The sequence below is a fragment of the Oryctolagus cuniculus genome, chromosome 8 (genome assembly GCF_964237555.1).
Source record: "Oryctolagus cuniculus chromosome 8, mOryCun1.1, whole genome shotgun sequence".
NCBI lineage: Eukaryota > Metazoa > Chordata > Mammalia > Lagomorpha > Leporidae > Oryctolagus > Oryctolagus cuniculus.
The window spans coordinates 82092453-82118786 of record NC_091439.1 but is presented as its reverse complement, the minus strand read 5'-3'; the positions used below and the strand labels follow the sequence as shown (position 1 = coordinate 82118786).

Here is a 26334-nt window from a genome sequence, read left to right as displayed (position 1 = left end):
ATGGCCTTTGTAGAGCCACTTTGTGAGTACATCGATCAGATTAGGATGAATCACTTGACCAGCCACCAGCTGTTGGAATGATTCTGCACGCGTGCGTGACTTCGTTGCATTATTGCAAAACGTGGCAGGGTAGAGCTGCCCAGCCTTCGCCGCTGCTGCTCATTTGTAATGCTGCCTTGAGGAGATGAGAGCGAACTGTTGCAGCAGCTCAGTCCACCCTGCCAACGGTTCGGAGGAGGAGCTGCCAGTGGGGCTGCAGGCACATGGCGACCTGGGACTTGTTTTCACAGTGGCATCCGCTGTGATGATGGGCCTGCTCATGTTCTCCTTTGGATGCTCCGTGGAGATCCGGAAGCTCTGGTTGCACATCCGGAGACCCTGGGGCATCGCCGTGGGACTGCTCTGCCAGTTTGGGCTCATGCCTCTTATAGCCTATCTGCTGGCTGTCAGCTTTACTCTGAAGCCGGTCCAAGCCATTGCTGTTCTCATCATGGGGTGCTGCCCAGGGGGAACCATCTCTAACATCTTCACCTTCTGGGTTGATGGAGACATGGACCTCAGGTAAGTGACAGCCGGTCAGTTCAGCCGGCTTCTCCGGATCCTGCCTGGTGGGGTGGGGGTAACGGACACGTTCTGTGTTGCAAACTCTTCCCATTTCCTGATGGGAAACATTGCAGGGACTTGTTCAGCCACGGAAGTGTTTTGCTGCAGTCATCCTCCACTTGCCTGGCAACCAGTGCTGTGAGCGCAGGCTCTGGGTCAGATGTAATAGAGGAGGCAAGTTTCCACCTCGCCCAGTGGCCCTTCCAAAGCACGAGTTCTGCTGACCCAGTCTGATGTCTCTCATAACAGTCTCCCAGGACAGAAGCTGAGAAACGCAAGAAGCTACTATAGTGTTTTTTGGTAGTCATGGTGGTGGTGGCTGTGTCATAACCAAAGGGAGACTTTTGCATCTCTTATCTTTTTTTTTTTTTTTTTTGACAGGCAGAGTGGACAGTGAGAGAGAGAGACAGAGAGAAAGGTCTTCCTTTTGCCGTTGGTTCACCCTCCAATGGCTGCGGCCACTGGCGCGCTGCGGCCGGCGCACCGCGCTGATCCGATGGCAGGAGCCAGGTGCTTCTCCTGGTCTCCCATGGGGTGTAGGGCCCAAGCACTTGGGCCATCCTCCACTGCACTCCCTGGCCACAGCAGAGAGCTGGCCTGGAAGAGGGGCAACCGGGACAGAATCCAGCGCCCCAACTGGGACTAGAACCCGGTGTGCCGGCGCTGCAAGGCGGAGGATTAGCCTAGTGAGCCACGGCGCCGGCGTGCATCTCTTATCAATAAGTGTTGCCTCAGTACCTACTTTATGAACTAAGCATAAAGGAGCTTTTGGGGTATCTGGTCGACATATCCTGCTTTAAGTGCTCATAGCGGTCTGTTCTCTTAACATAGGGAACAACGCGGAGGTTCCCGTGGCGAAAATTGTTCTTTCTTGTAGCTTCGTAGAAGCTTAACATTCATCCGTAGACTTACTCCCTTCATTTAAGCCGGTGACCTTATTCCTAATTATAGTGTCACCACATAGCCCTGGGAGGTGCTAAGCTTTATCTTTGTTTACGCTTTAACGAGGAAGAAGTAATCACATGCTTTTTGGAATAAAGATGTTGACGGGGGAGGAGCAAGAGCATTTGAGGAAGAATAGAGGGGTCAGGAGTGTGGAAAAGGAGAGCACAGGCAGTGGTCCTTCTAGGCTCTTTGCATCCCACCGCGGGCGGGAGGCACTGCGCGTGAACCGACCTCGTGGTCCAGTGTGTATGCGGCCAGCTGAGATTTACTACACGGAGAATGAATGAACCACAGGTGATAAGTGAGCTGGCAGTTGACGTCAGTGAGTCAGCTGCTGGTCTGGGTTCCTGGTTTCCTGCATGTGCTGAATGTTCCGCGTGTGGAACATATTTCACCTATAAATTTTAATGGGTTCATACCACTCACACTAGTAATTAGCCTTTACATGGCAATGTCTTGGTTACCCATTTAGGAGAGATTTGAAAAAAAAAAAATCACTTGATGGACTTTGCTAAGCCGCTAGTGTACATCACAGATTCACATTCAGTAAAGTTAGTTATTCACATAACTGGGACATGATAGACTTTGTATGCAGTTCATGTAAAAGTGATAAATTATAGGACCTTAAAGATTTTTGGTAAGAACAAGGAAGCTCATGTTTATTAAGTACACTGATAGCTATGGGATAGATGTTCTCTTCTGTGTTCTCATAATAGCCTTGTAAGTGACCTTTTATTATTCTGAATTTTATGGCTGAGAAAATTGTGATCCAGTTTGAATAGCTTGCCACAGGGCCACAAATGAGTATGGCAGAACTCAGATTTGAATTCCCATCTGTTTCACATCAGCCTGCAATTTAGGTACTTCTTTGCGTGCCATTTAGCAACACAACTGGATCTTCTGTTTCGAGTAGAAGCATAAATCTTAAACAGTGTTCTCAAACACTTCTGTGCCGGGAAAGAGAGCATTTATTACCCACAGCTCTTATTAGTCAGCATTGTAATAAAAACACCAATGAAAAGGAAGCCTGTGAAAGATAAAAAAGGTCCTTTTTCCTCCCTTTGCCAACCCTGTCCTTCATTAGCTTTTAACATTGGGCGTATTATTTAGCCTATCTAAGCGTCATGCCCTCATTGGTAAGAGGGGGTGAAAATGGTCTTTCCTTACAAGAGTGTATTTTAAGGAAGAAAAATATAGATATGTATACCCATACACACACGATAGAGATTCAATAACTATTAGCTACTTTCTTCCTTTTTTAAAAAAGATTTATTTATTATTTATCTGAAAGAGTTACACAGAGAGAGGAGAGGCAGAGAGAGAGAGAGAGAGAGAGGTCTTCCATCCATCTGCTGGTTCATTCCCCAATTGGCCACAATGGCTGGAGCTGTGCTGATCTGAAGCCAGGAGCCAGGAGCTTCTTCCGGGTCTCCCACGTGGGTGCAGGGGCCCAAGCACTTGAGCCATCTTCTACTGCTTTCCCAGGCCACAGCAGAGAGCTGGATGGGAAGTGGAGCAGCCGGGTCTCGAATCGGCACCCATATGGATGCTGACGCTTCAGGCCAGAGTGTTAACCTGCTGCGCCACAGTGCCGGCCTCTCCTCCTTTTCTTAATTTTGAGTCTCACAAACAAAACAAAAAACAAGCAAAAAAGAAATCATATGAAATGAACAAAAATTTAAGATTTACTTATTTTGAAAGAGTTGCACAGAGAGAAAGAGACAGAGATCTTCCATTTGCTGGTTCACTCCCCAGATGGTCATAGCATCCCTGGCTGAGCCAGGTTGAAGCCAGGTGCTTCATTCAGGTCGCCCACATGGATACAGGGGCCCGGACTCTTGGGCCATCTTCTGCTGCTTTTCCCAGGTGCACTAGCGGGGAACTGGATTGAAAGTGGAGCAGCTGGGACATGAATGGGCACCTATTATAGTATGTGGGCATCGCAGGTGGAGGCATTACCTTCTATGCCACAGTGCTGGCCCCATGAAATGAAATTTTAGAATGGGAACTAAAAATTAGAGTCTTCAAAAGCTGATAGATAGAAGACTAATACCATCTTAAATTATTAGTAAAAATAGTAGAAAATGCAGTGTTGTTGAGTAAAACAATATCCAAATTTATTACATTTCTTCATGATTGGTTACCAACAAAAATGACTTTGTAGCAAACATTCAGTGGATGGTCATTGACAAGAATTCTACCTGGTTTTGATGCTGGATATAATGCAAGAACATTTAACGTGGCCTCTGCATTTTCAACTCTCTGCAGCTGACCCCAAACATGTTTTTCATTCCTTTGCCGTGTGCTTCTTTCTACTTGTAGTTCTCCATGCGTCCAACCCAAACAGGTGTTCCAGAATCCACAGGGTTGGCGTGGGCATTTGGCCATGGTCAATACTGCTAGGGACACCTGCCTCCATGTCGGAGTGCGTGGGGTTGAGACCCACCTCTGCTTCTGTTCAGCCTCCTGCCAGTGCAGCAGGTGATGGCTTCGTGTGTGAGACCTGAATTGGGTTCCAGGCACCTGGCTTTCGCCTGGCCCAAGCCCCTGCTGTTGCTGGCATTTGAGGAGTGAAGCAACAGATGGAGGATTTTTTTTCTCTCTCTCTGTTCCTCTTTCTTTACATTCCAATGGCTCCCCTCATTGCTCACCTTATTCTGCAACCCACAGCCAAGCCCTGCAGTCCATCCTCTGACTGTGTTGTTCACAGCTCTTGTTTCCTATCTCTCTCACAGTTCCACTCCTGGCCAGTTGTGGTACCTTTACAACCGTGCTCTGTACCTTCAGCCTCTCCATCGTGGTTTTGTAGTAAGTGGGTAAGGCAGGCTCTCGGGCCAGTTTGCCTCCACTCAAATCCCCACTATGGGCCTCTCTGAAAGTGGAAATCATAACACTTCTCTCATGGTATTTGGGGAGAAAATGAACAAGTTATCCAAATGAAGATTTCTAAATACCTGCTAAATCAGGTAGAAACTACTAAGCCAATGTGCCCTTGTTTCCTGGGTTTATTTCCCATTATCCCCTTCAACACAACTGGTCCACAGTCAAAACAGACCACTCACTGTTCTCCAAACACATCCCACGCTTTCCCAGTTTCCTTTTGCCCATGTTGTTCCCAGGGCCTGGGATGCCATCTGGCTCCATTCGGTCCTCTTCAGTCATTACTGTTCCCTTCCTCACCACTGTCTGCAAAGCAAGGGTCTCCTTTGTATGGAGAGCCTCACAAATTATCCTGCCCCTGCCCCTGGGCAGAGTTGGATCTGGGCTGCCTTCTTCCGTGTGTTTGGGGATTGTGTAAATGTGGACTGCTCTCAGCTGGGGCAACTAGGCACTCCTCCAGAAGGTCTCTCATTTCCCAGTGGGCTAGCCTGGGCCTACTCACGTGGCAGTGGTGGGGTCCTGAGCCGGGGAAGCATGCTAGGTTTCTTGAGGCCTGGACTTGAATCCCGGTTCACCGTCACTTCCACATTCCACGTGGATTCCAGCGGTGCGGAGGTAGATTGCGCCTTTTGATGGGTGAGCTGTACAGTCACAGTGTGGGGAGCTTGGACAGGGAGGGTTGAAGAGTTTGGGATGTTTTTGCGATATGTTGTGATGGGGATGGACAGAATTCCTGCCTTTGAGAGAATGACATGAACATGAAGATGGGAGGCCCAGTGCAGCAGTCCCACTGATTGCCTGGGAAACAGGAAGTAGATCTGTCACGGACAGGTCGTCTTGGCAGACTGTCAATTCTCTGTGCTCCGGTTTCCTTGCTTCTAAAATGAGGAGAAATATACCAACTCAGGATTGTAGTGTGGACTGGACAATTTAGATCAGGCGCCTGTCTGAACTGCTGATGCTGTGTGAGGTAGGCACAGAGCCCCGTTTGTGGGTGTCTCTGTTTCAGCCTCTGCTTAAGGAGCTGTGTGCTTTTTTTTTTTTTTTAATTCAGTTTACCTCTCTGTCTTCAGTTCCATCATCTGTAAAAGGCTTCTCTCAGATCCTCTTTATACTGTTGTAAAATATGGATAGAAGGGCACCACTTTAAAAAGTCCATTTCAGTGGCGCTCAGTACTGCCCATTGCGATGCTGATGTCACCACCTCCACCTCCAGAACCTTCTCACCTTCTCCAGTGGAAACTCTGTTTCCATGAAAGGCAGCAGAGGCCTGGCAACCAGCAAGCTCTATTCTGTTTTCTGTCTGTATGAATTTGACTAGGTGTCTCATATCACTGAAATCATAAAATATTTGTCTTTTTGTTCCTGGCTTATTTCATTTAGCATAGAGTCCAAGGTCACCTGTGTTTAGCATGTGTCACAATTTTCCTTCTTTTAAAAGCTGAATAGTGTTCCTTTGTATCCATGTAACATGTTTTATCTTCTCACCCATCTGTGGATACTTGGGGTGTTTCCAACTTTTTGGCTGTTGGGATTGGTGCTGCTTTGAACGTGGGTGTACAAATATTTGTTTGAGTCTCTGTTTTCAGTTTTCTTGGGTGTATATTCAGGAGTGGATCTGAGGTTCTCAAAATAATTTTTTTTTCCAGAGGCAGAGAGAGAGAGAGAGAGAGAGAGAGAAAGGGAGAGAACGCTCCCATCTGCTGATTCATTCCCCAAATGCCTGCAAGAGCTGAGACTGGGGAGGGCTGAAGCCGGGAGCCAGGAGTCAATCCAGGCCTCCTGTGGTGGGTGAGCAGGAACCCAGCCACTGGAGCCATCACTGCTGCCTCCCAGGGTCTGCATTAGCAGGAATCTGCAGTCAGAAGACACACATGGGCATTGAAACAAGGCATTCCAGGATGGGGCCTGGGCATCTTAACTGCCAGGCCAAACATCTGCCTCTGAGGTTCTCTTAAGTATTGAGTATTTTTCTGATTACGGGAAAAGAAAAACAAATTGTGCAAAATGGGTGTCTCTCTTACCCTACCACAATTTTTAATGTTTCTCCTAAAACCATTTGACGGAGATGTCTTTCCTATCTGTTTCCATAATTCCAAATATGTAAATCTTCCTTGGCATCTATTGGAAGGTGTTCTGATAGCTGGGCTACTTATTTGCCTCACCAGCTTGGTCTGGTGACTTCAGAGCTTGTTCAGTTTTGCATTCACGGGGCTAGGCTGGTAGTGGTAGGCACTTGATAAATCCGAATGAATGGCTGAAGGAAAGTTTCTGATTGCCTGTGTGTATTGCCAAAGCCACTCCTGAAATGCAGTGCGGTCCCAGACAGCTCCCATTGTCTTCAGCCTGATGGCTTTTGATGTCCATGAGGTCTGTTCTCCAATGCTGTATTTGTGTCCTCAGCCACGGAGAGAGGTCTCTGACCACCGGACGTACGGAGCTGTGGAGGTCAGCGGCCAGTGTGGATCACTGGGGTTCCCTGGAACTTTAAAGAAATCCTCGGTCCTTCAGGATCCCAGGAAGAGGACTTGAGATTCCCCAGTTCTGGCGGCCACGGCCTGGTGGAGAGCTGGCGGTCCTGTGGGCGTAAGGCTTTGGAGACAGGGCCGAGATGGAATCCGCATGACTGTGTGTGGGCTCTTCTCACTCTGTGCCTTGGTTTCTGCGTCATTGAAATGGGAATGCTATGCACACATAGGATTTTATGTAGATGAAAAGAACAAGGATATACAAAAGCGTGAGGCACAGTACCTAGCAAGTAGTGCTCAAGGAATGCTCGCTGCTGTCATCAGGAGGCAGCAGACAAGGACAACGTTCATATCTGGGGATGGAAAACTGAGCCTTGAATTCTTTTCTAGGGTCTAGTCTATTGATGTGATCTCATAGCATATTTCATCTCCAAGTCATTAGCCAGATACATCTTTTATTGATTTCAGTATGGAAGCAAGGGTGTCCTTACCCAGTTTTGAGAGTTAGAATTTGTGATTTTTGCAGTTAAGATTTTCCATAAAAACCTCAGTTACAAAATGTTGTTGACACTGCGTTTTGGTGTATGTGTTTACTCGGCTTTAAGGGAAGCTCGGGATCGACCTGTTTGTCTAGACTTGCTGAATCTGCCTCATTATTCTTTGTAATAGTTTGGGGACGATGATGTCATTGTTCTTAATGCAAGTGGAATCTTGTTCTGTTGAATTCAGAATTTGCTAACAATTTTCCTACATGAAGCAGCCAAGAGATGCAGTTAGCCACGCCCTCTGTTTATGCTACAGTGGAATTTTGTGGAAGTAAAATAAAAGGCCTGACTTCCAGCACTCACATTCACTATGTGCTTTTCCTGCTTTCTTGGTATTTATGATATTGGTAGAGTGCCACGGTCATCTATCTTCATCCTCGACCATGAACCTGAGCAACATGGGCTTGAACAATAGTATAAACAGTGAGTATGACAACTCACACCGTCAAGGATATGGACTCTGTCTGATACAAACCCCACACGGGGCTTCCCACAGCCAAGGAGCTTACTTTTCTCCTGTCGGAGCCAAAGCCCTGCAGGCTGTAAATGCAGTGATGGTTCCCTAGAAGTTCAAATCAGAGAGATGGAATGTGGAATTCCTTTCAGGACTTGGTGATATGGCAAGCCAAGGAATGCGGCACTGTCATAAACTAAGAATCTGGAGAAGGTTCCCAGACACCCACTTCATGGATACAGAGGCTTGAGAGCTGGGGCCACACTGCTTTTCTTCCTTTAATCTACCCTCTAGCCAGGAAGAAGTCTTTGCCTAAAGTATGCATTCTGTTTGTTTTAAAAATTTATTTATTTGAAAGTCAGAGTTATACACAGAGAGGGAGATAGAGAGTGAGAGAGACAAAGAGAAAGAAAGAGAGAGGGAGAGACAGAGAGGGAGAGATTTTCATTCACTGGTTTACTCCCCAGATGGCTACAATGGCTAGGGCTGGGCCAGGCTGAAGCCAGGAGCCAGGAACTTCATCTGGTCTCCCTCGTGGGTGGCAGGGGCCCAAGTGCTCGGGCCATCTTCCACTGCTTTTCCCAGGCCACCAGCAGGGAGCTGGATTGGAAGTGGAGCAGCCAGGATGTGAACTGATGTCATATGGAACCACAATGCTGGCCCCAAGTACACATTCTTAACAGGATGAAAATTATTTTATTTATTACATTTTAATTCATTTTCATTTTATGAGAGAGAGAGAGAGAGAGAGAGAGATATCTTCTATCTGCTGATTCTGGTTCACTCTCCAAATGCCCACAACAGCTGTGGCTGGGCCAGACACAGGACAGTGTTGTGAGGAACTCAACCCTTGACTGGGCTTGTTCCAAGTTCTTATCTCCAGGAGAGACAGGAATGCAAGGAGCAGACCTAAGGTGTACAGGAAAACGAGAATTATTGAAGGGGTTAGTACCTATTTAGACGTCGTGTGGGCAACCTCTCTTTACTAGGAAGGAAGGGCTGCTGCCCCCACCAAAGTTGGGATTGTCCTTTTAAAGGGTAGAGGGTGGTGCCTGGGCGGGGCCTGATTGAATAGTCAAAGGAGGAGGAGTCTGGGGAGGGCTTGAGTACGGCTCACTTCTGTGTCCCTGCTTTGGCTCACAGAAGTGTCATGACCTCTCCGTGTAAGGCTGGAGCACACAGGTGGTCATCTCTAGGTAGGTATCCTGATGTCTCATGCAGGATGGGAAGTGAGGCGCAGGTGAACGATGAGGAATGGGTGTGCCGAGCCTGCCGTCCTATTGGTATTTCCAGCCGGCTTACACAGAAGGCCTGGATGGATGTGTGCAGGTGTGGGTGCTGCTGGCGGTCCTCAGTGTCTCCTGGTTCACCAGCTGTCAACCTGCCCACATCACCAGGAACTCAGTCCAGGTCTCCCACTTGGGTGGCAGGAGCCCAAGTACTCGGGCCATCATTTGCTGCCTTTCCAGGGTAGCAGGCAGCTGGAGGGGAAGTGGGGCCAGGACTTGAACCAGACACTCCAATATGGAATGTGGGTGGTCCCATGTGGTGTTTTAACTGCCACACTGGATAAAATGATTTCAGATTTCATATGGAATAAAATATATGTAAGAATTGCCAAGAAAAATTTAAAAAGGAAAACTTATATGTGGGTGTTTGCCATGCTATATATGAAAACATAATTAAAATCTACTGTTTGTTTAGGGAAAGCAGAAAGTTGTTTATAAATCGGCTAGAATAGAATTTCCGGAAAATATTTTGAATACACTTAGATATTTAATCTATGGTAAACTTGGCACCTCCGTTTAGGGGTAAGTGGTTTATTTGGTGTTATATTGAAACACTTGCATCTCAGTATAGAAGAAAAGAGCTTAGTCTCATACTTTACATCATATATAATATGAATTTTAAAGGAGTTGAAAATATATAAACCTATAAAGAAGTGAAAAGTGTGGGGAAGCATTTGGACACCTTGAAGTTCAGGGGAGGTCTGTAGCTAAAGAGACCTAGAAGCCACTTAAAAAGGAAGCAGTATTGACTATAAAGTGTTAACCATGCAACAAGTCATAAGCAAAGTCAAAGATGTACTAAGCTTGGTAAAAAATGTGCACCAGGGGCCGGTGCTGTGGAGTAGCGGGTAAAGTCGCCGCCTGCAGTGCCGGCATCCCATATGGGTGCTGGTTCAAGTCCTGGCTGCTCCACTTCCCATCCAGCTCTCTGCTATGGCCTGGGAAAGCAGTGGAAGATGGCCCAAGTCCTTGGGCCCCTGCACCTGCGTGGGAGACCCGGAAGAAGCTCCTGGCCCCTGACTTCTAGCCTCAGATTGGCTCAGCTCCAGCTGTCGTGGCCAATTGGGGAGTGAACCAGCAGATGGAAGACCTCTCTCTCTCTCTCTCTCTCTCTCTCTCTCTGCCTCTCCTCTGTGTAACTCTGACTTTGAAATAAAATAAATAAATCTTTTTTTTAAAAATGTGCATCATGCACAGTGATACTGACTCTAATTTTAAAAGAGCTTCGACATGTTGAAAAGGAAAAGTCAAGTACAACTGTTTGAAGAGAAGGATATAGAAGAGGCCAATAGGGGCCGGCTTGTGGCGCAGCCTGTGGCACCAGCATCCCAAAAGAGTGTCGGTTTAATGCACCTGGGAAAGCAGCGGAAGATGGCCCAAGTGCTTGGGCCCCTGCTGCCCGTGTGGGAGACCCGGATGGAGTTCCTGGCTTCTTGCTTCTGTCTGGCGCAGACCTGCTATTGCAGCCATCTGGGGAGTGAGGCAACAGATGGAAGACGTCTCCCTCTCTCTGTGTAACTCTGCCTTTTACGTAAATCTTAAAAAAAAAAAAAAAAAGAAAAAAAGAGGCCAATAAGCTCAAGAGAAACCATGACCTCACAGAATCAAGTATAATGAAACAACAGCAGGATGCATTTTTCACTGTTCTTAGGAGAAATCGAAGGGAATGACTTCACCCAGATTGGGCAAGTTTGTGCAATACAACAACCTTTTTTTGGGAAATAATCTGGCAGTATCTATCAAAATAAGAAACACAGACTTTTGGCATAAAGATCCCACTTTTGGAAATCTACAGAAATAAAAGTCATTTCAAGGGAATATTTACAGGAATGCTTATTGTAACATTCTTTATAGCAGCAAAAAACTAAAAGCGCCTCTCCGTGACTGGTGAGGTGATTGTAGAAGCCTGCTCATAGCACATTTAGATTATGGAGTACTCCGAAGTTCTTTAAAGGAATGACTTTAAATATGTTGACCTGGGAAGATGTCAGTGATGTATTGAGTGGGGAACATAAGGCAACCAAGTTCCAGAGATAGGTAAATTGTATGCTTCCTTTAAAAAGAAAAAAATACTGAAAGAAAAAAAAATCCCATTAATTGAATGAGCAAGCATGAAATAGAAGGACTGCTTAGAGGAGCAAGGATGCATGCAAATACTTGAAATGACCTAGGTCTGGATTTCGGAAAGGGACAGGAACCAGCTAAATATTTGCTCCTGACAATTTTTCTCACTTTGGTTCTTGGAAGAGCATAATTTATAGGAAGCCTCTGGTCTGCTGGATTGCAAGTGAATCAAGTCCCTAAGGAGCATTTCACTGAGACTGTTACAAGCTTCCCCTGCGGATAGGTGGCATAAGGAAGGTGGAGAGATTTTCCTAGCACCAGCGTGTCGTCACAGGGCTTCCCCGTACGTTCATTCAACCAGGACTGAATGAGCTCTGCCCATGTGCAGCCTGGGAGACCGTGGTGGGGCCTGGGGGTGGGGAGGAAAGCATGGCCCTTGCCCACAAGCTGCCACCAGTCTGGCGCAGATTGGCAGGCGCAGAGGTTCATGTGGAGGGTACAGAATTGTGGTGCATGAAGTGACGTCAGTATTGACCAGAGGGCAGTAGTAGATTTGCCATCCCGGAAGTGGGGCTGCTGATTGTGCTCGGTATCACCAGGCTCTCTCTAGAGGTGCACCGTTTTCACCAGCAATCAGTGGGTGTGCAGAAGGAGTATTTTTTACCTTCGAAGTAAAATAGATGTTGCCTTTCAAGAGCATAAACATTTTTTTTCTGGTAGAAACTGTTAACGTCACCATCGATTGTTTTATGGGCAGCATCGAAAGCCATAAACGCAGGACGTGAAGTCAAGTTTGTTTACTTTAACATCAGGCTCGGAAAGTCTGGGTGGGGAATCTTTTGAATAGTTGATGTTGAAAGCCCTTACACCAGACTGCCTTGCCCCTAGTATGTGGTCAGACTGTGTCGCTGGCACAGATGACTGACAGGTATGTGACAAGCTTCCTGCCCAGGGGAGTGGACAGAGACCCTTCCAATGTCCACTGTCTTGTGCAGCGAGAGCCCCATGGTGGCCTACAGATCAGATGTCGTTCTTCCTGACACTGGCTCCCTGGCTCCGCAGCTCTGTATCTACCCAGCTCTATCCAGCCTGCTCTGTCTGGGGGCAGTGACTCCGGGTGCCTTCAATACCCAATGAGAATCTTACGGCACGTGATGTTTGAGTGGTTTCCTCCTGACATAATTACTAACATTTCACACTGGGAAGGTGCTTAGCTTTGTAGCATTTTAACTTGCCCTATTCCAATTCCCTTGGTGCCAAAACTAGACAAAGACTTCAGAAGAAAACTACAGACAAGTAAGGATCTGTTGTGAATATGTGTGCAAAAATCCTCAGCAAAATACTAGCTAACTGAATAGAGCAACATAAAGGCTTGTATTCAGTGACCAAGTGGAATTCATCCCCATAGGCAAAGCTAGTTACTACAAAAGCACATGAAGATCAATGTAATATACCATATTAGCAGGATAAAGGACAACAGTGCATAAAACATAATGAAGCTTTTTTGGCCACAAATACAGCCATCATTCATTGGATACAAAGAAGTGAACTTCAAGTGGATCACTTCATGTCATGTCCTAGGAGTTGCTTTTGATAAAGACTAACTTCTTTATTTTTTATTATTTAAAAAAATTTTTTTGACAGGCAGAGTGGACAGTGAGAGAGAGAGACAGAGAAAGGTCTTCCTTTACTGTTGGTTCACCCTCCAATGGCCGCTGTGGCCAGCACACCGCGCTGATCTGAAGCCAAGAGCCAGGTGCTTCTCCTGGTTTCCCATGCGGGTGCAGGGCCCAAGGACCTGGGCCATCCTCCACTGCCCTCCTGGACCACAGCAGAGAGCTGGACTGGAAGAGGGGCAACTGGGACAGAATCCAGTGCCTGGACCGGGACTAGAACCTGGTGTGCCAGCGCCGCAGGCGGAGGATTAGCCTAGTGAGCCACGGTGCCGGCCAAGACAAACTTCTTAATTTCCAACTCTGCCTCCTAAGCATTATTGTAATTTTGCTTTCAGCATCAGCATGACAACCTGTTCCACAGTGGCTGCCCTGGGGATGATGCCACTCTGCCTGTATCTCTACACCTGGTCCTGGAACCTGGCGCAGAACCTCACAATTCCGTATCAGAACATAGGTCTGTACTGGGCTTGTGACATGGAGTAGGAACGGTAATGGGGCTTACAATAGCCGTTGTAAATGATATACTTGTAATCTCTTCATGCAGGGGTCTTGTGGTACTATAAAAAGTTAATTTAATTTCCTAAATAACTCTACACTATAGATCTTATTACTAATTCAATTTTGTAGATTTTCAGGCTTAGAGGGGTTAAGTAACTTGACCAAGATCATGTAACTGATAAATGTAGAACTGAAATTCTAACTCAGAAATCTGAATGCAAAGTCCAGGCTCTAAAAAAACAAGAGTTCTTTTTTTTAAAAAATAGAGTCAGAGAAATTACTTAAAAAATAAAACCTTATACCATTAGACAACACATAAATTGTTTTCTTTTAAGAATTTTTATAATTTTATTTATTTGAAAAGCAGAGAGATAGTGTGAGAACAAGCATTCCTATTTGCTGGTTCACTCCCCAAATGTCTGCAATGCCTGGGGCTGGGCCAGGCTGAAACCAGGAGCTTGGAACTCAATGCAGGTCTCCCACGTGGTGGCAGGGACAAAGTACTTGAGCCACCACCTGCTGCCTTCCAGGCTGTGTGCTAGCAAGAAGCTGAACTCAGGAGCAGAGCTAGTGCACAAATCCATGCACTCTGGTTTGGGATGCATCTGTCTTAGCTGGGGCCTTACCTGCTAGGCTAAATGCCTGCCCCTGCAAGTGGGCTCCTTGATCCACAATTTAACTGGATCTGGTAACTCTAATTAGAGTTTAGTTCCCAGGAATTTACCTCTCTAATTGCCTGTGTGCCTTAACTCTTTCTTGTGGATTGAACGTAAATGATCCCTATTGATTTTTAAAAGCTCATCCATGTGTTAAAACCACACCCAGCTATATTTCATCAGCTCCTTTCCTGAATGTTTTTCTCTAAACTCTTCCCTGTTTCTAAAGATCTCTTTGGACAAACTAGGCTTGCAAGAGAATTGTCGGTTCTAGTTGGTTGGAAGCATTGGAGAAGTGCTATAGAAACTATGATTCTTAAAACTTTAGTTAGTGTCCATCTGTAATCTCCAGCAAGCACCTTGAGGGTTCACAGCCTACGGCTCACAGTTCAGAATCATGCAGAGAGCTGGGTAAGAGCTAGAATCCAGTGAACTTGTAAAAACTTGAGACCTTAATTTAGAAACCATGCTTGGGGCCTGCGCTGTGGTGCAGTGGGTTAATGCCCTGGCCTGAAGTGCCGGCATCCCAGGCATCCCATATGGACGCTGGTTCGAGTCCCGGCTGCTCCTCTTCCAATCCAACTCTCTGCTGTGGCCTGGGAAAGCAGTAGCAGATGGCTCAAGTCCTTGGGCCTCTGCACCCGCATGGGAGACCCGGAAGAAGCTCCTGGCTCCTGCTTCAGATCAGCACAACTCCAGCCGTTGTGGCCATCTAGGGAGTGAACCAGTGGATTGAAGACCTCTCTCTCTCTCTCTCTCTCTCTCTCTCTCTGCCTCTCCTCTCTTTGTGTAACTCTGTCTTTCAAATAAAAAAAAAGAAACCATTATTTTATTTACATACAACCTTTTCTGATCTGTAAGTTCTGTATTCTGTATCGATGATATGTTCTGAAAAGCACTCAGAACCAATTAAAACTCAAAATGTGCTGGGCACCGCATAGAGCTTTGAGGCCATTATTGTAGGTGTTTGGTCAGATTTGGAAAGTGGCACTGGCAGAGGTTGGCGTATGGATCCTGCTGGCACGTGGACGGGCACTTCTGCTCCACCCAGCCTGTCTCCAGCGCCTCCATTCCCCTGTGTTAATCACAAGGCGTCTTCTAGCCTCAGGTCTCCTGGGGACGCTTGGAGAGTGTGGGAAACTGCCGTGGCCATGTAGCACATGCTGCTGTCCTGCCTGTAACAGGAACGTCCTCTGTGAAGCAGATGACCCCGTGGCCTCGAGTGAAGCGATAATAGCTCTGGGTGCAGGGGTGGCACCAGGCGCAGCAACCGGAGCAGTCCCTGGGCTGACAGACGGCCTCCTGTCTTCTCGCCATTCTAGTTCTAGTTGTCTGTAAAGTCCCGTGTGACTGGCGGAGGGTTTCTGAGCGGGAAATGCTGGCTCGGGGACGGGGTGGCCATTAGCGTCACGTGCCCTTCAAAGACTGCCTTTCAAAGTTTGTTTTTGATGTGGAGGGGAAATAAAACACAGCTTTAATTGATGCTGTTTGTTCAGTGGTAACAGACTTTGCTAAAGAAGATCTGGGCTTTTCTGCTCACCAGGAATCACCCTAGGGTGCCTGATCATCCCCGTGGCCTTCGGAATCTATGTGAATTTCAAGTGGCCCAAGCAATCCAAAATCATTCTCAAGGTAAGCAACTGGCCGTCACAGCGCGCCCTCGGACCAGACCCGAGGGACAGAGGCAGGCGGGGACTGGGACCAGTGAGCTGACCGGGGGCAGCCGCACCCCAGCCGGTTACCAGAACGGCCCGTGGGTTTGGGCCCAAGCCCTCAGGTTTGGTCCACCTCTCTGCGCCTTGCTGTGGCCCTCCACCCGGGTCCACCCTGAGGACCATGACACCCCGGGAAACACGGGGCTCCTGATTTACTGGCAGAAAAGCTAAGGCCCGTGTGTGGACAGAAAGCCGGGGCCGTCCACTCATAGAGCTTCAGTGGACGCTCTCAAGGGGAAAGGTGTGCCAGTGTGCAGGGAACGGAGCCCAGTGTTTAGGGAAATAGCTGGATTCCTGGAAAAGTAGGATGGAGGGCTGTCCTTGCCTCTGAAGTTGTGGCCTGGACACATGAACAAGGGCCACTAAGCACATGAGTGCAATTCAACGAAGTCGCCCAGAGGCCTTGCCTTGGGATGCCGGTAACTAGAGCTCTTGACTGCTAACTTTGAAGGGTTGTCTTTTGGTCTGTGGGAGAAACCAGCAGGGTTCTCTGATAAAGGAGTTTTATTTTTAAAGATTTATTTTATTTATTTGAAAGAGCTACACAGAGGTAGAGACAGAGAGAGAGAGAGAGAGACTTCTTCCATCTACTGGTTCACTCCCCAAATGGTTGCAATAGCCAGAGCTGATCCAAAGCCAGGAGCTGCTTCTGCGTCTCCCAGGTGGGTGCAGGAGCCATCCTCTGCTGCTTTCCAGGTGCATAAGCAGGGAGCTGGATCGGAAGCGAATTAGCCGGGACGAGAACCGAGGGCCATACGGGATGCCGGCACTGCAGGCCGGGGCTTTAACCTGCTGTGCCACAGCGCTGACCCATAAAGAACTTTTAAAACTGGCTAAAGAGGCTCTCTCAACACTGATGTCGGTCTCCTAGGGGGTTGTTCAGTTTTCCTAGTGACGTTTTAGAAGCTATAAGGCTGTAATATGTGTTGTTTCCATGAACCTGGAAAACATATTTCAGTTGTATTTTATAAGGAGACAAACATTTTGGGTTAATTAGAGGGTCGGGAAGGAACCCTCCCTTGAGCTGAGTTAGGGGTGGCTGCTGGGCTCTGCCTGAGGGGACCCAGTCACACGTCGGCCTCCCGGGTCTGCATAAGCCCCATACCAGGGGATTCCAATTCAATCCCATCAAGGTGGCATGTGCCAATGCCATCTCACCAGTCCAAGTGATCAATTTCAGTTCACAATTGATCATAATGAAAGGACTAAGAGTCAAAGGGAGCACATAAACAAGTCTAGTATCTGCTAACACCAACCGATAGAATAAATAAAGGGGAGAGTGATCCAACATGGGAAGTGAGATACTCAGCAGACTCATAGAATGGCGGATGTCCTAAATAGCACTCTGGCCTCAGAATCAGCCCTAAAGGCATTTGGATCTGGCTGAAAAGCCCATGAGAGTATTTCAGGCATGGAAAGCCAAGACACTCTGGCAAAAAGATCTCTGTGAGTGAGATCCCAGTGGAAAGAACAGGTCTTCAAAGAGGGAGGTGCCTTTCTCTGAAGGGAGGAGAGAACCTCCACTTTGACTATGACCGTGTCTAAACAAGATAAGAGTCGGAGAACTCAAGGGGCTTCCATAGCCTTGGAAACTCATAACTGGTGCATAGGGAGATTACTGATGCCATAAACAGGAGTGTCAATTGGTAAAGTCAACAACAGGAGTCACTGTGCACTTACTCCTCATGTAGGATCTCTGTCCTTAACGTGCTGTACACTGAGGCTTAATGCTATAACGAGTACTCAAACAGTATATTTCACTTTGTGTTTCTATGGGGGTGCAAACGACTGAAATCTTTACTTAATGTACACTAAACTGATCTTCTGTAAAAAAAAAAAAAAAAAAAAAAGAAAAGAAATTATCAATTCCCAACTTGACTCTCACTGGGATTAAACATGACAATAGGTCTGATCTGATTTCATCATCATTTAAAAAAAATCATCTATTATTTTTCACTTTATGTTTCTGTGTGGGATCAAACTGTTGAAATACTTACTTAAGGTATACTAAGCTGATCTTCTGTATATTAAGATAATCGAAAATGAATCTTGATGTGAATGGAAGGGGAGAGGGAGTGGGAAAGGGGAGGGTTGTGGGTGGGAGGGACGGTATGGGGGGGGAAGCCATTGTAACACATGAGTCGTACTTTGGAAATTTATATTCATTAAATAAAAGATTTAAAAAAAAAAAAAAAAAAAAGCCCGGGGGACTGCAGCCAGGAGAAGAGGGGTGGGCGCGCCCACCTGCAGCCCAGCCGGGCTCAGCAGCTGGAGGAAGGCTCAGCACAGCACGAGTACGCGCACGTGCGAGACTGCAACGCGGCCGCCGCGCTGGGCTTTCTTCCTGGAACACTGTCCCTCCCGCCCCCGCTCGGCTCTGATGTTCAAGGAGGCGTCTGGTTCTGACTTTTGTTTACAAAACAAGAGGAGGGAGCATGATCATGGAAACTCTGCTTTTCCAGGGACTCTATTATCTGTTTACTCCTCTTTCAAGGGCGTTTAACCAGGACAACAGTGTTGACTTCCTGCTCCCAGTTGCTCTGTTAGCTTCCCAGCACAGTGGGGGAAGCCAGATCAGTTTTCCACGTGTCAGTTTTATCATCTGTATAGAGCAAACTCACAATACGCACGTGATAGGGCTCCTCAGTGAAACCCAGGCGGAGGGAACCATCGCGTTAGCTCCATTCTCTGTTCTTGGTGCTCCTTGGCCTTTTGATCGGACACAACTCCGAAGAAAACTTTGTTTTCTGAACAAACTTAAGTTTTCTTCATTTGCTCCCGGTGGAGTTGAAAGGGGATTTTCCAGTCGCTGGCTGTTTCAGCGTCTCCCCGTCGGCCAGGGCCGGGTCTGTCCTGTTTCGAAGCGTTCGGAATGACCCCAGAGCATAAGTAGTGTATGTTGGGTTGCTCTGTTTGTTTTTTGTTTTCTTTGGTTCCTGCTGACTCCCATCCCTCACACCCCCCCGCATCAGTTCAGATCCTGGTTGACTCTGTAACTTGGGGCACAGTTCACTCTCTCCATGGTATGAACGGGAGCTTGCCAAGAGCCTGGTTGTTCCAGAACATGCTGAACCGTGACCCCCTCCTGTCTGATCTAAACCCACAACCGCTGGGATTCTGCTGCTGACTCTTTGTTTTGGTTAAGTAAGATGTGTGTCCCTTCGGGAGCGGACAGGGGTCGAGGTCAGCGTCTCTTCTTAAGTGGCTATCAGCTTGCACTGTCGCAAGAGGAGGGGGCCCCTTTCATTGGAGCCAGCGAAGCACAGAATCAAAGCAGCAGGAAGCTGCTGGGGGGTGGATCGGGTTGTGGGAGGCGGGGCAGACCTCAGACCTCGGGTAAGCCGCAGGGTCACGTGGGAGGGTGTTGCGTGCTTATTGTCAAATTTCACTTACGTCACAAGCTTGCACTGTCCACGAGAGACTCTACAACTCAGGTCTCCTTGCCAAATTCTTTACTTGAAGGAAGAAATAAATTTGACCATTAAATAAGATCTGGATTTGTGTCAAACCGCACCAAAATTCTAGCTGCCTCAAGTTGACTGTTAGGGAATTCAGGTTTCTCCTCCATAAAACGAAGTTAAATTCTACGGTCTGTAAGTCCTTTATTCTTGGCACGTCGTGGGCTCCAAGCGTCGCAGAGCCTCGGTGGACTCTGCATCATGCAGAAGCCCCCGGAGTTCACGTGGACTGATTTTCCTGGTTCGCTTTAGGTTGGGGCCGTTGTCGGGGCACTGCTCCTTCTGCTGGTCGCGGTCGCTGGATTGGTGCTGGCACAGGGGTCTTGGCATTCAGACACCACCCTTCTGACCATCAGTTTCGTCTTCCCTTTCGTCGGCCATGTCGCGGGCTTTCTGCTGGCTCTCCTCACACGCCAGTCTTGGCAAAGGTACAGTGAAATCCGCCAGATCGTTCTTTTGAGGGAGGGAAATGGAACAGACTGCCACTGGCGGGCTTTGCTGCCTGGCGGTGTCAGGAGACTGCAAGAGTTTCCGCTGACACGCACGTGCTGGGCGGGGACCGGACGACACAGCCGAGAGAGAGAGAGAGAGAGAGAGAGAGAGAGAGAGAGAGAGAGGAAAGATCACGGCCATTCTTGCAGTAAACTAAAGGAAAGGCCAGCCTGATGGGAAGCTGTCATTTGTGAGATTACGATTGGGTGGTAATTCCGTTTGTTGAGGTACAGTTCTCTTCTGTATACAATTCTCTTATTCCAGGAACTAAATAGGAGGAATAAGGCTGTTTCACTAAATATATGGGTCATTCTAAGGCATGAGCGAGTTTCAAGAGAGTAAGTCTTAGCCAGTTTTTGGTCAGAATTTTAAAATTAGCTAATTATAAGACTCAAGAGAAGGGAGAGAAACTTGAAAAACAAGATAGGAATTTGTCTTAAATGTTGCCATTATAGATTGGGGCATGTAATTTATAAATATTTTGATGTTAGAGATGATAGTGCCCCATGTTGGTAAGCCTGTGATGAGTGTTATACCATCATGGAGGAGCTGAAGAGTGCTAACAACTCCTTGGATGGCAATTTAGTATGGTATTCACAGTCTTATAAATATTTATAGTTGTTAACTCAGTAATTCTACTTTTAAAAGTGTGTTCTGAAGCTAGCAGTATCGGATATGCACACGAATATTGAAATGCTAATGTTAGTTGCAGTGTTATTTATAAATATAAAAACGGAGACAATTTACATACCTAACAATAGGGTAATATTTAATTCATGATGTATCCATGTGATGGATGTCATGCATCAATTTTAATGATTTCAGAAGATACTCAAGAGATAAAGTTAACTTTAAAAATAGAAAATGGCATCTATTTTGATTCCCACTTTGTAAAAGAAAGCAAAACTAAATCTATGAATAAAAAAATACTTGAAAAATATGCCAAATGGTAATAGTGTTTGATTTTGAGTAATAAGATTATGGGTAATTTTAATTCTTTAATGTTTTCTTGGCATATTTCCTAAGTTTTTGAGCAAGTAAGTATGTAGTACTGCTTTAAAAATAATAAGAAGAAAAGGGATTTTTGGGGCCAGTGTTATGGTACGGCGGGTTAAGCTGCTGCCTGTAACTCTGGATCCCATGTAAGCACTCGTTCGAGTCCTTGCTGCTCCACTTCCCATCCAGCTTCTCGCTAATGTTCCTGGGAAAGCAGCACAAGATGGTCCAAGTACCTGGGCTCTTGCTACCCACGTGGGAGACCTGGATGGAGTTGTAGGCTTCTGGTTTTGGCCTGGCCTAGACCTGGCTGTTAAGGCCATTTGGGGAGTGAACCAGCAAATGGAAGATCTCTCTCTGTCTCCCCCTCTGTGTCACTCTGTCTTTCAAATAAATAAAATAATTTTTTTTAAGCAAGGGATTCTTAAAGAAAAAGAAACTATGTAATTGAATTCCAAGAGTGAGGTTGGGCCATTTTTAATTGGCTTTATGCTATTTGCAATCCACTTAGGGAATAATTTGGATTATAACAAGCACTGGCTAAGGCTCCACCCAGGATATGTGATTTACACCTTTCCATAACCCTCAGAGGGTTCTAGTGAGCAAACCCTTCAGAGAAGCTGTCACTGGCTCAAGTGTAGGGCTAGAAAATGGTGGAGTTGGGATTTAAACCTGGGTTTGTTTCCAAAGTCAACAGCGGGGAACACAGATAGACTGTTGTGTGGCTGAAATGGAATGGGATCTGACAGAATGCACTCCTCTGGCAGGTGCCATCATCAATCTTGTCTTTTTCATACCTGATGACTTGACAAAGATCAAAACAATGTACTGCATTTGCCAAGTTCTGTCTTTGTAGCTTAACCATATTGTGTTCTTGACAAGGGTCTGAAGGAAGTGGGGGTAGTTTGAGGAAAGTGTAGCAACAACCAGGAAATAAAGCATGAACCACAGAACTCATCCTGTGCCACGGACAACATCTCCACCCCCACATCACACACCCTTGTTACTCCCACATTCCAGTCCAGCTCACACATAGTGCTAGTTCATCTTCTGAAATACGTCTTTCACCTGTTCACTTCCATGTATCTGAACCAACAGACTGCCTTGGTAAGTTGGAGTCAGGTGAATCTGTGTAACCCAGCCCCTAACGTATTTCCCATGGCTGGCCTCTCCTCCCTCTGTTTTCTTCTTCAACTGAGGTTTATTTTGTTTTCTGCAATTGGAAAGCCAATGATGTATAGAAAAGTAGAAGGTAAAAACCTTAAATCCTTTAAGAAGAAAAATTAAGTCCTTTTACCAAAGACAATCATGTTACACTTTTTTTTTTTTAATTTTTTGACAGGCAGAGTGGACAGTGAGAGAGAGAGACAGAGAGAAAGGTCTTCCTTTGCCGTTGGTTCACCCTCCAATGGCCGCCACGGCTGGCGCACTGCGCTGACCCGATGGCAGGAGCCAGGTACTTATCCTGGTCTCCCATGGGGTGCAGGGCCCAAGCACTTGGGCCATCTTCCACTGCACTCCCTGGCCACAGCAGAGAGCTGGCCTGGAAGGGGAGCAACCGGGACAGAATCCGGCGCCCCGACTGGGACTAGAACCCGGTGTGCCGGTGCCGCAAGGCGGAGGATTAGCCTAGTGAGCTGCGGTGCCGGCTGCCATTTGGTTTTCATTTAGGGTCTTTGTGTGTGTTTGTTTTCAATATTGTTTGGTTTGTGCTGTTTCATAGTTCCAACTCTGTATTCTCATCTCCTCTAATACTACCTCCTTGTGGATTAGTTTACAATAGAAGATAAGTTTATTTTGATGCAAAAGAAATTTTGAAATCATGCATTTTTTCATAATACATGTTTGAAAAAAGATTTGTCTATTTGAAAGGCAGAGTGACAGAAAGAGAAGGTGGGACAGAGTGAGGAGAGATCTTCCATCCACTGATTCACTTCCTGAATGCCCACAGTGGCTGGGGCTGGGCTAGGCTGAAGAGAAGCCAGGAGCCAGGAACTCCATCTGGGTTTCTCATGTGGGTGGCAGGTCGCAAGTACTTGAGCCATTATCTGTTCTTTCTAGACACATTGGTAGGAGCGGGATTGGAACTGGAGTAGCCAGGACTTGAACCAGGTACTCTGAGCTAAGGCATCCCAAGCTGCGGCTCAGTCTGCTGCATCACACATCTCGCCCCCACAATGCACATTTCCACAGAGCTTTTGAAGATACTCTGTGTATACAGTGCCTCCTGAATAGGCCACACTCACACCTGTGCCTGGAACTCTGCTTTCTGTCATTTCTCGCATGTTAAATGACCTCACCACTCTTTGCATCCTGAAACGTCTCTCCCTCCTCCTCTGCGAAGCCTTCTCTAAGTACTTCTGCCACTTTTCTGAATTTCTACTGCAGCTCCCTGACCCCGCTCGTGCTTTTTGTTGTTCCTGAGCCTTTTCTCTGTGTGTGTCTTGTCTTTCCACTCGGATTCCTCTCCCAGGACAGTGTTTGCATGGTCCTACCCCACAGTGCCTCTCAGAAGTTCATCCTAGAAAGGAGGTACTCAGCAAGAAACTATACATGATCCACATTTTCAGTGGCCTGCGCTCATTACATAGGGTTATGACTGCATGTAAAAGAAGGTTAAGAATAGTGCTGTTGCTAGTCTGTAACTCTTGACAACTCTTTCATCGGCAGGTGCAGGACGATTTCCTTGGAAACGGGAGCTCAAAATATTCAGATGTGCATCACCATGCTCCAGCTGTCTTTCACTGCTGAGTACTTGGTCCAGATGTTTAGCTTCCCATTGGCCTATGGACTCTTCCAGCTGTTGGATGGATTTCTCATAGTTGCAGGTAGGTGAATTCCCATTGGGTAGAGTTGACTGGAAATTGGCCAACCCAACTTAATGGCTCTTTGTTCAACCCAACCTTGCATGTGCTTCCTCTGTGACACACTTCTCATCTGACATTTCTGGAGCCAATAAAGCACATAAATGGAATACTTTGACGTGAATGAGAGTTTCGCAGGATATGTAACAAACCGGGGCAGCCATTTGGCATGGCGGTTTAGGTGCCTCTTAGACTCCCACACCACACAGCAGAGTCTTTGGGTTTGAGTCCTTGCTCTGCTTCTGATTCCAGGTTCCTACTAATGCACACCCTGGGAGGCAGCAGGTGATGGCACAAGTACCTGGGTCCCGGCCACTCACTCACACAGGAGACCTAGATTGAGTTGCAGGCTGTTGGCTTTAGCCTGCTCCCGTCTTGGCTGTCACATCTGGGGAGTGAACCAGCAGATGGACAATCTCTGTCCCTGTCTGCCTTTCAAATAAAATGAAAATAAATAAAAATTCACAAAATGTAGAATCATCTGAAAGCAAGTTTATGATTATAAAGAAGTATGTTTCACAAAACCCAATGCACTACCAGAACTTAGATTCAGAATCTTGTTAAGACAAGGTCTCCATAGGTAGTCATCTTTAAAAATGATATTTACCCAATGTAAGCATTTATTAATTTAGTCTTATTAACACCCTTGAGGTCTTCTGAATACCAAGTTATTTGAGTGTTTCTGTGACCAACACTTGTGCTGAATGACTGTGAAATATTTTTCAAATACCAAATACAATACATATACAAATATTGAAATTCCCTCTCTATATATACACAAATTATATGTATATATTTATTTATCAATATAATGATGCATATATCATATGTAGGTTCACAGAAGGTAAATTAAAAATGTATACATATATACTCCTACCAATGTATACACACACACACACACAAATCCTGGCCATTGTACATTTTTACTGTTGTCAAGGGACAGGCTCTGAATAAGGCTTGGGATCACGGATACAACTGACTCTAGATGGATGATAGTTAATCTGTACTGACTACTAATATACCAATCACTAAAACAATGGCAGGAGTTGTTGGGGTGTAGTTGTCCCTTGCGATAAGGGAAATCCTATCAGAACAAACCTCCTGGTCTTTGATCCAACTTCAAATTCTTTTTCCTGGTGAGACAGACAGGGGAAGCCATTCCTGCTCCATCCCAGGTTGCAGGGGAGTGCCCGCCATGGCAAACTCTCCTACTGACCACGCTGTCAGTGACCGGGGGTTGAGGCTCAATCACAAATGGTCCATTCCGGACAGAAGGAGCCACTCTGAATCACAGATTCATTCAGTTTCTTCCCTTCCTCTTCTTCCTGTGTGTTTATGCATGTATGTTGCAAAGCAAACAAACCCCCAGTGTAAGGAGAAATAAACGTTGCTATCAAGTTACACCCTGGCTAAGAGATTGTCCATCCCTGTGTGTTCCCACCCAGCCTATCAGACCTATAAGAGGAGACTGAAGAACAAGCAGAGGAGGAGGGAGCCGGAGCACGTTGAAGGCTGCCCCAAGCAGAGATCCACGTCTCCCAAAGAGACCAGAGCCTTCTTGGAGGTGAATGAAGAAGCCGCTGGAGCTCCGGGGCCGTCAGGGCCAACGGATGGCCACGTGGCCTCCGGGGAACAGTGTGCACCTGCGGGCCTGGCTGCTCCGCTGTCTCCGGCGGCCAGTAAAGGCGGGGCCGGGCTGAGGCACGAATCTCACTGGTAGGGCCGTGAGCCCCGTCAGTGCGCACGTCTGAGCCTGGTGCGGATCGTGCGTGGCGATGGGATCCCTTGTCAAGGAAGTTCTTTAGGAGGTTCGCACACCCGGCAGCACCGTGCGTCGCGGCGCGAAGCCGGCCTCATGCTGTGGATTTACTTGGAGAACAGGAGTCAGGACTCTGCAGGAGAGGCCGGGCGCGGCGGGTCCTTTGGAGCACCCGGGAGGACGCACAGAGCTTTTAATGCGGAGTGAGGCCCCTCTCGCCAAGGAGTGCTATCTGTAGAGGAATCGGAACCCCTTGATCATAGAGCTGTAATACAAGCTGAGAGGGCATCGGCAGAGCGCCTGAGGTTAAACAGCCAACGCCTTGCATTTCCACTCGCTAGAGAGTGGCCTGCTCGGGATCAGTTGAAAACCACGAGGTGTATGAGTGGCGTTTGCAGGCGTCTTGGTGACATGCTGTATAGAGGGCAGCTTTGTGCGTCAGTCTGCACTGATCTACCTCACTCTTTCAGACAGTGGCTGCCCAAAATACTGCACGGGCCGCCGGGGCTGACATTGAAGCAGCCTGTCATCGCGGCGTTCAGACAGCTCGCCCTGCACCAGTGGAAGCGGGCAGCGGCTTCCACAGCTGTACCGGTTGGTGTTGTCCGTGTCTTCCCATGCAGTCCACCAGCCTGGCGGTGGGTAAAAGCCATCTTCCTCTCTTGCGACATCATTAAAGATGTTTTCCTGTAACTTTCCTGGGCTGCATATGCGCGTTCATTCCACTGTTGAATTTATCTTTTAGTATGGCATGTTAGAATTTGTTTTTTTTTTTTTTTTTTTTTTTTTTTTAATGGGTACTTATTCCAGCCTCCCCTGCGGAACCGCCTGTGTTCTCTACGTGAGTGTGAATACCACTTTGTCCCGTAACTGCCTACAGCGTGTGTGTGTGTTGGGACTCCGGTTCCTTCTGGTGTCTATTCTCCTTTTTCAGTTCTGAAGTGCGTGAGAAGGCATCCTGAGACTGAGCGC

The 26334-nt window shown here is 47.0% G+C and overlaps 2 protein-coding genes across 3 annotated transcripts in view; both read left to right on the top strand.

The window, feature by feature from the left end:
• Positions 1–13378, top strand: part of C8H4orf36 (chromosome 8 C4orf36 homolog) — a 48078-nt gene extending 34700 nt beyond the window's left edge. The window contains exon 5 of one of the 2 annotated variants that reach the window (XR_007909198.2): positions 13260–13378. The gene's annotated coding sequence lies outside the window, so the exon portion shown is untranslated. The remainder of the gene's footprint in view (positions 1–13259) is intronic. The other variant, XM_002716979.5, reaches the window with a different exon arrangement.
• On the top strand, positions 115–26055 carry SLC10A6 (solute carrier family 10 member 6). Its single transcript, XM_017347442.3, has 6 exons — positions 115–561; positions 13260–13378; positions 15622–15710; positions 19504–19679; positions 23410–23567; positions 25049–26055. Exons 1-6 carry the CDS (start codon positions 185–187, stop codon positions 25321–25323), a joined length of 1194 nt encoding a protein of 397 aa, XP_017202931.2. The 5' UTR covers positions 115–184; the 3' UTR covers positions 25324–26055.
• The last annotated feature ends 279 nt before the right edge of the window (positions 26056–26334 follow it).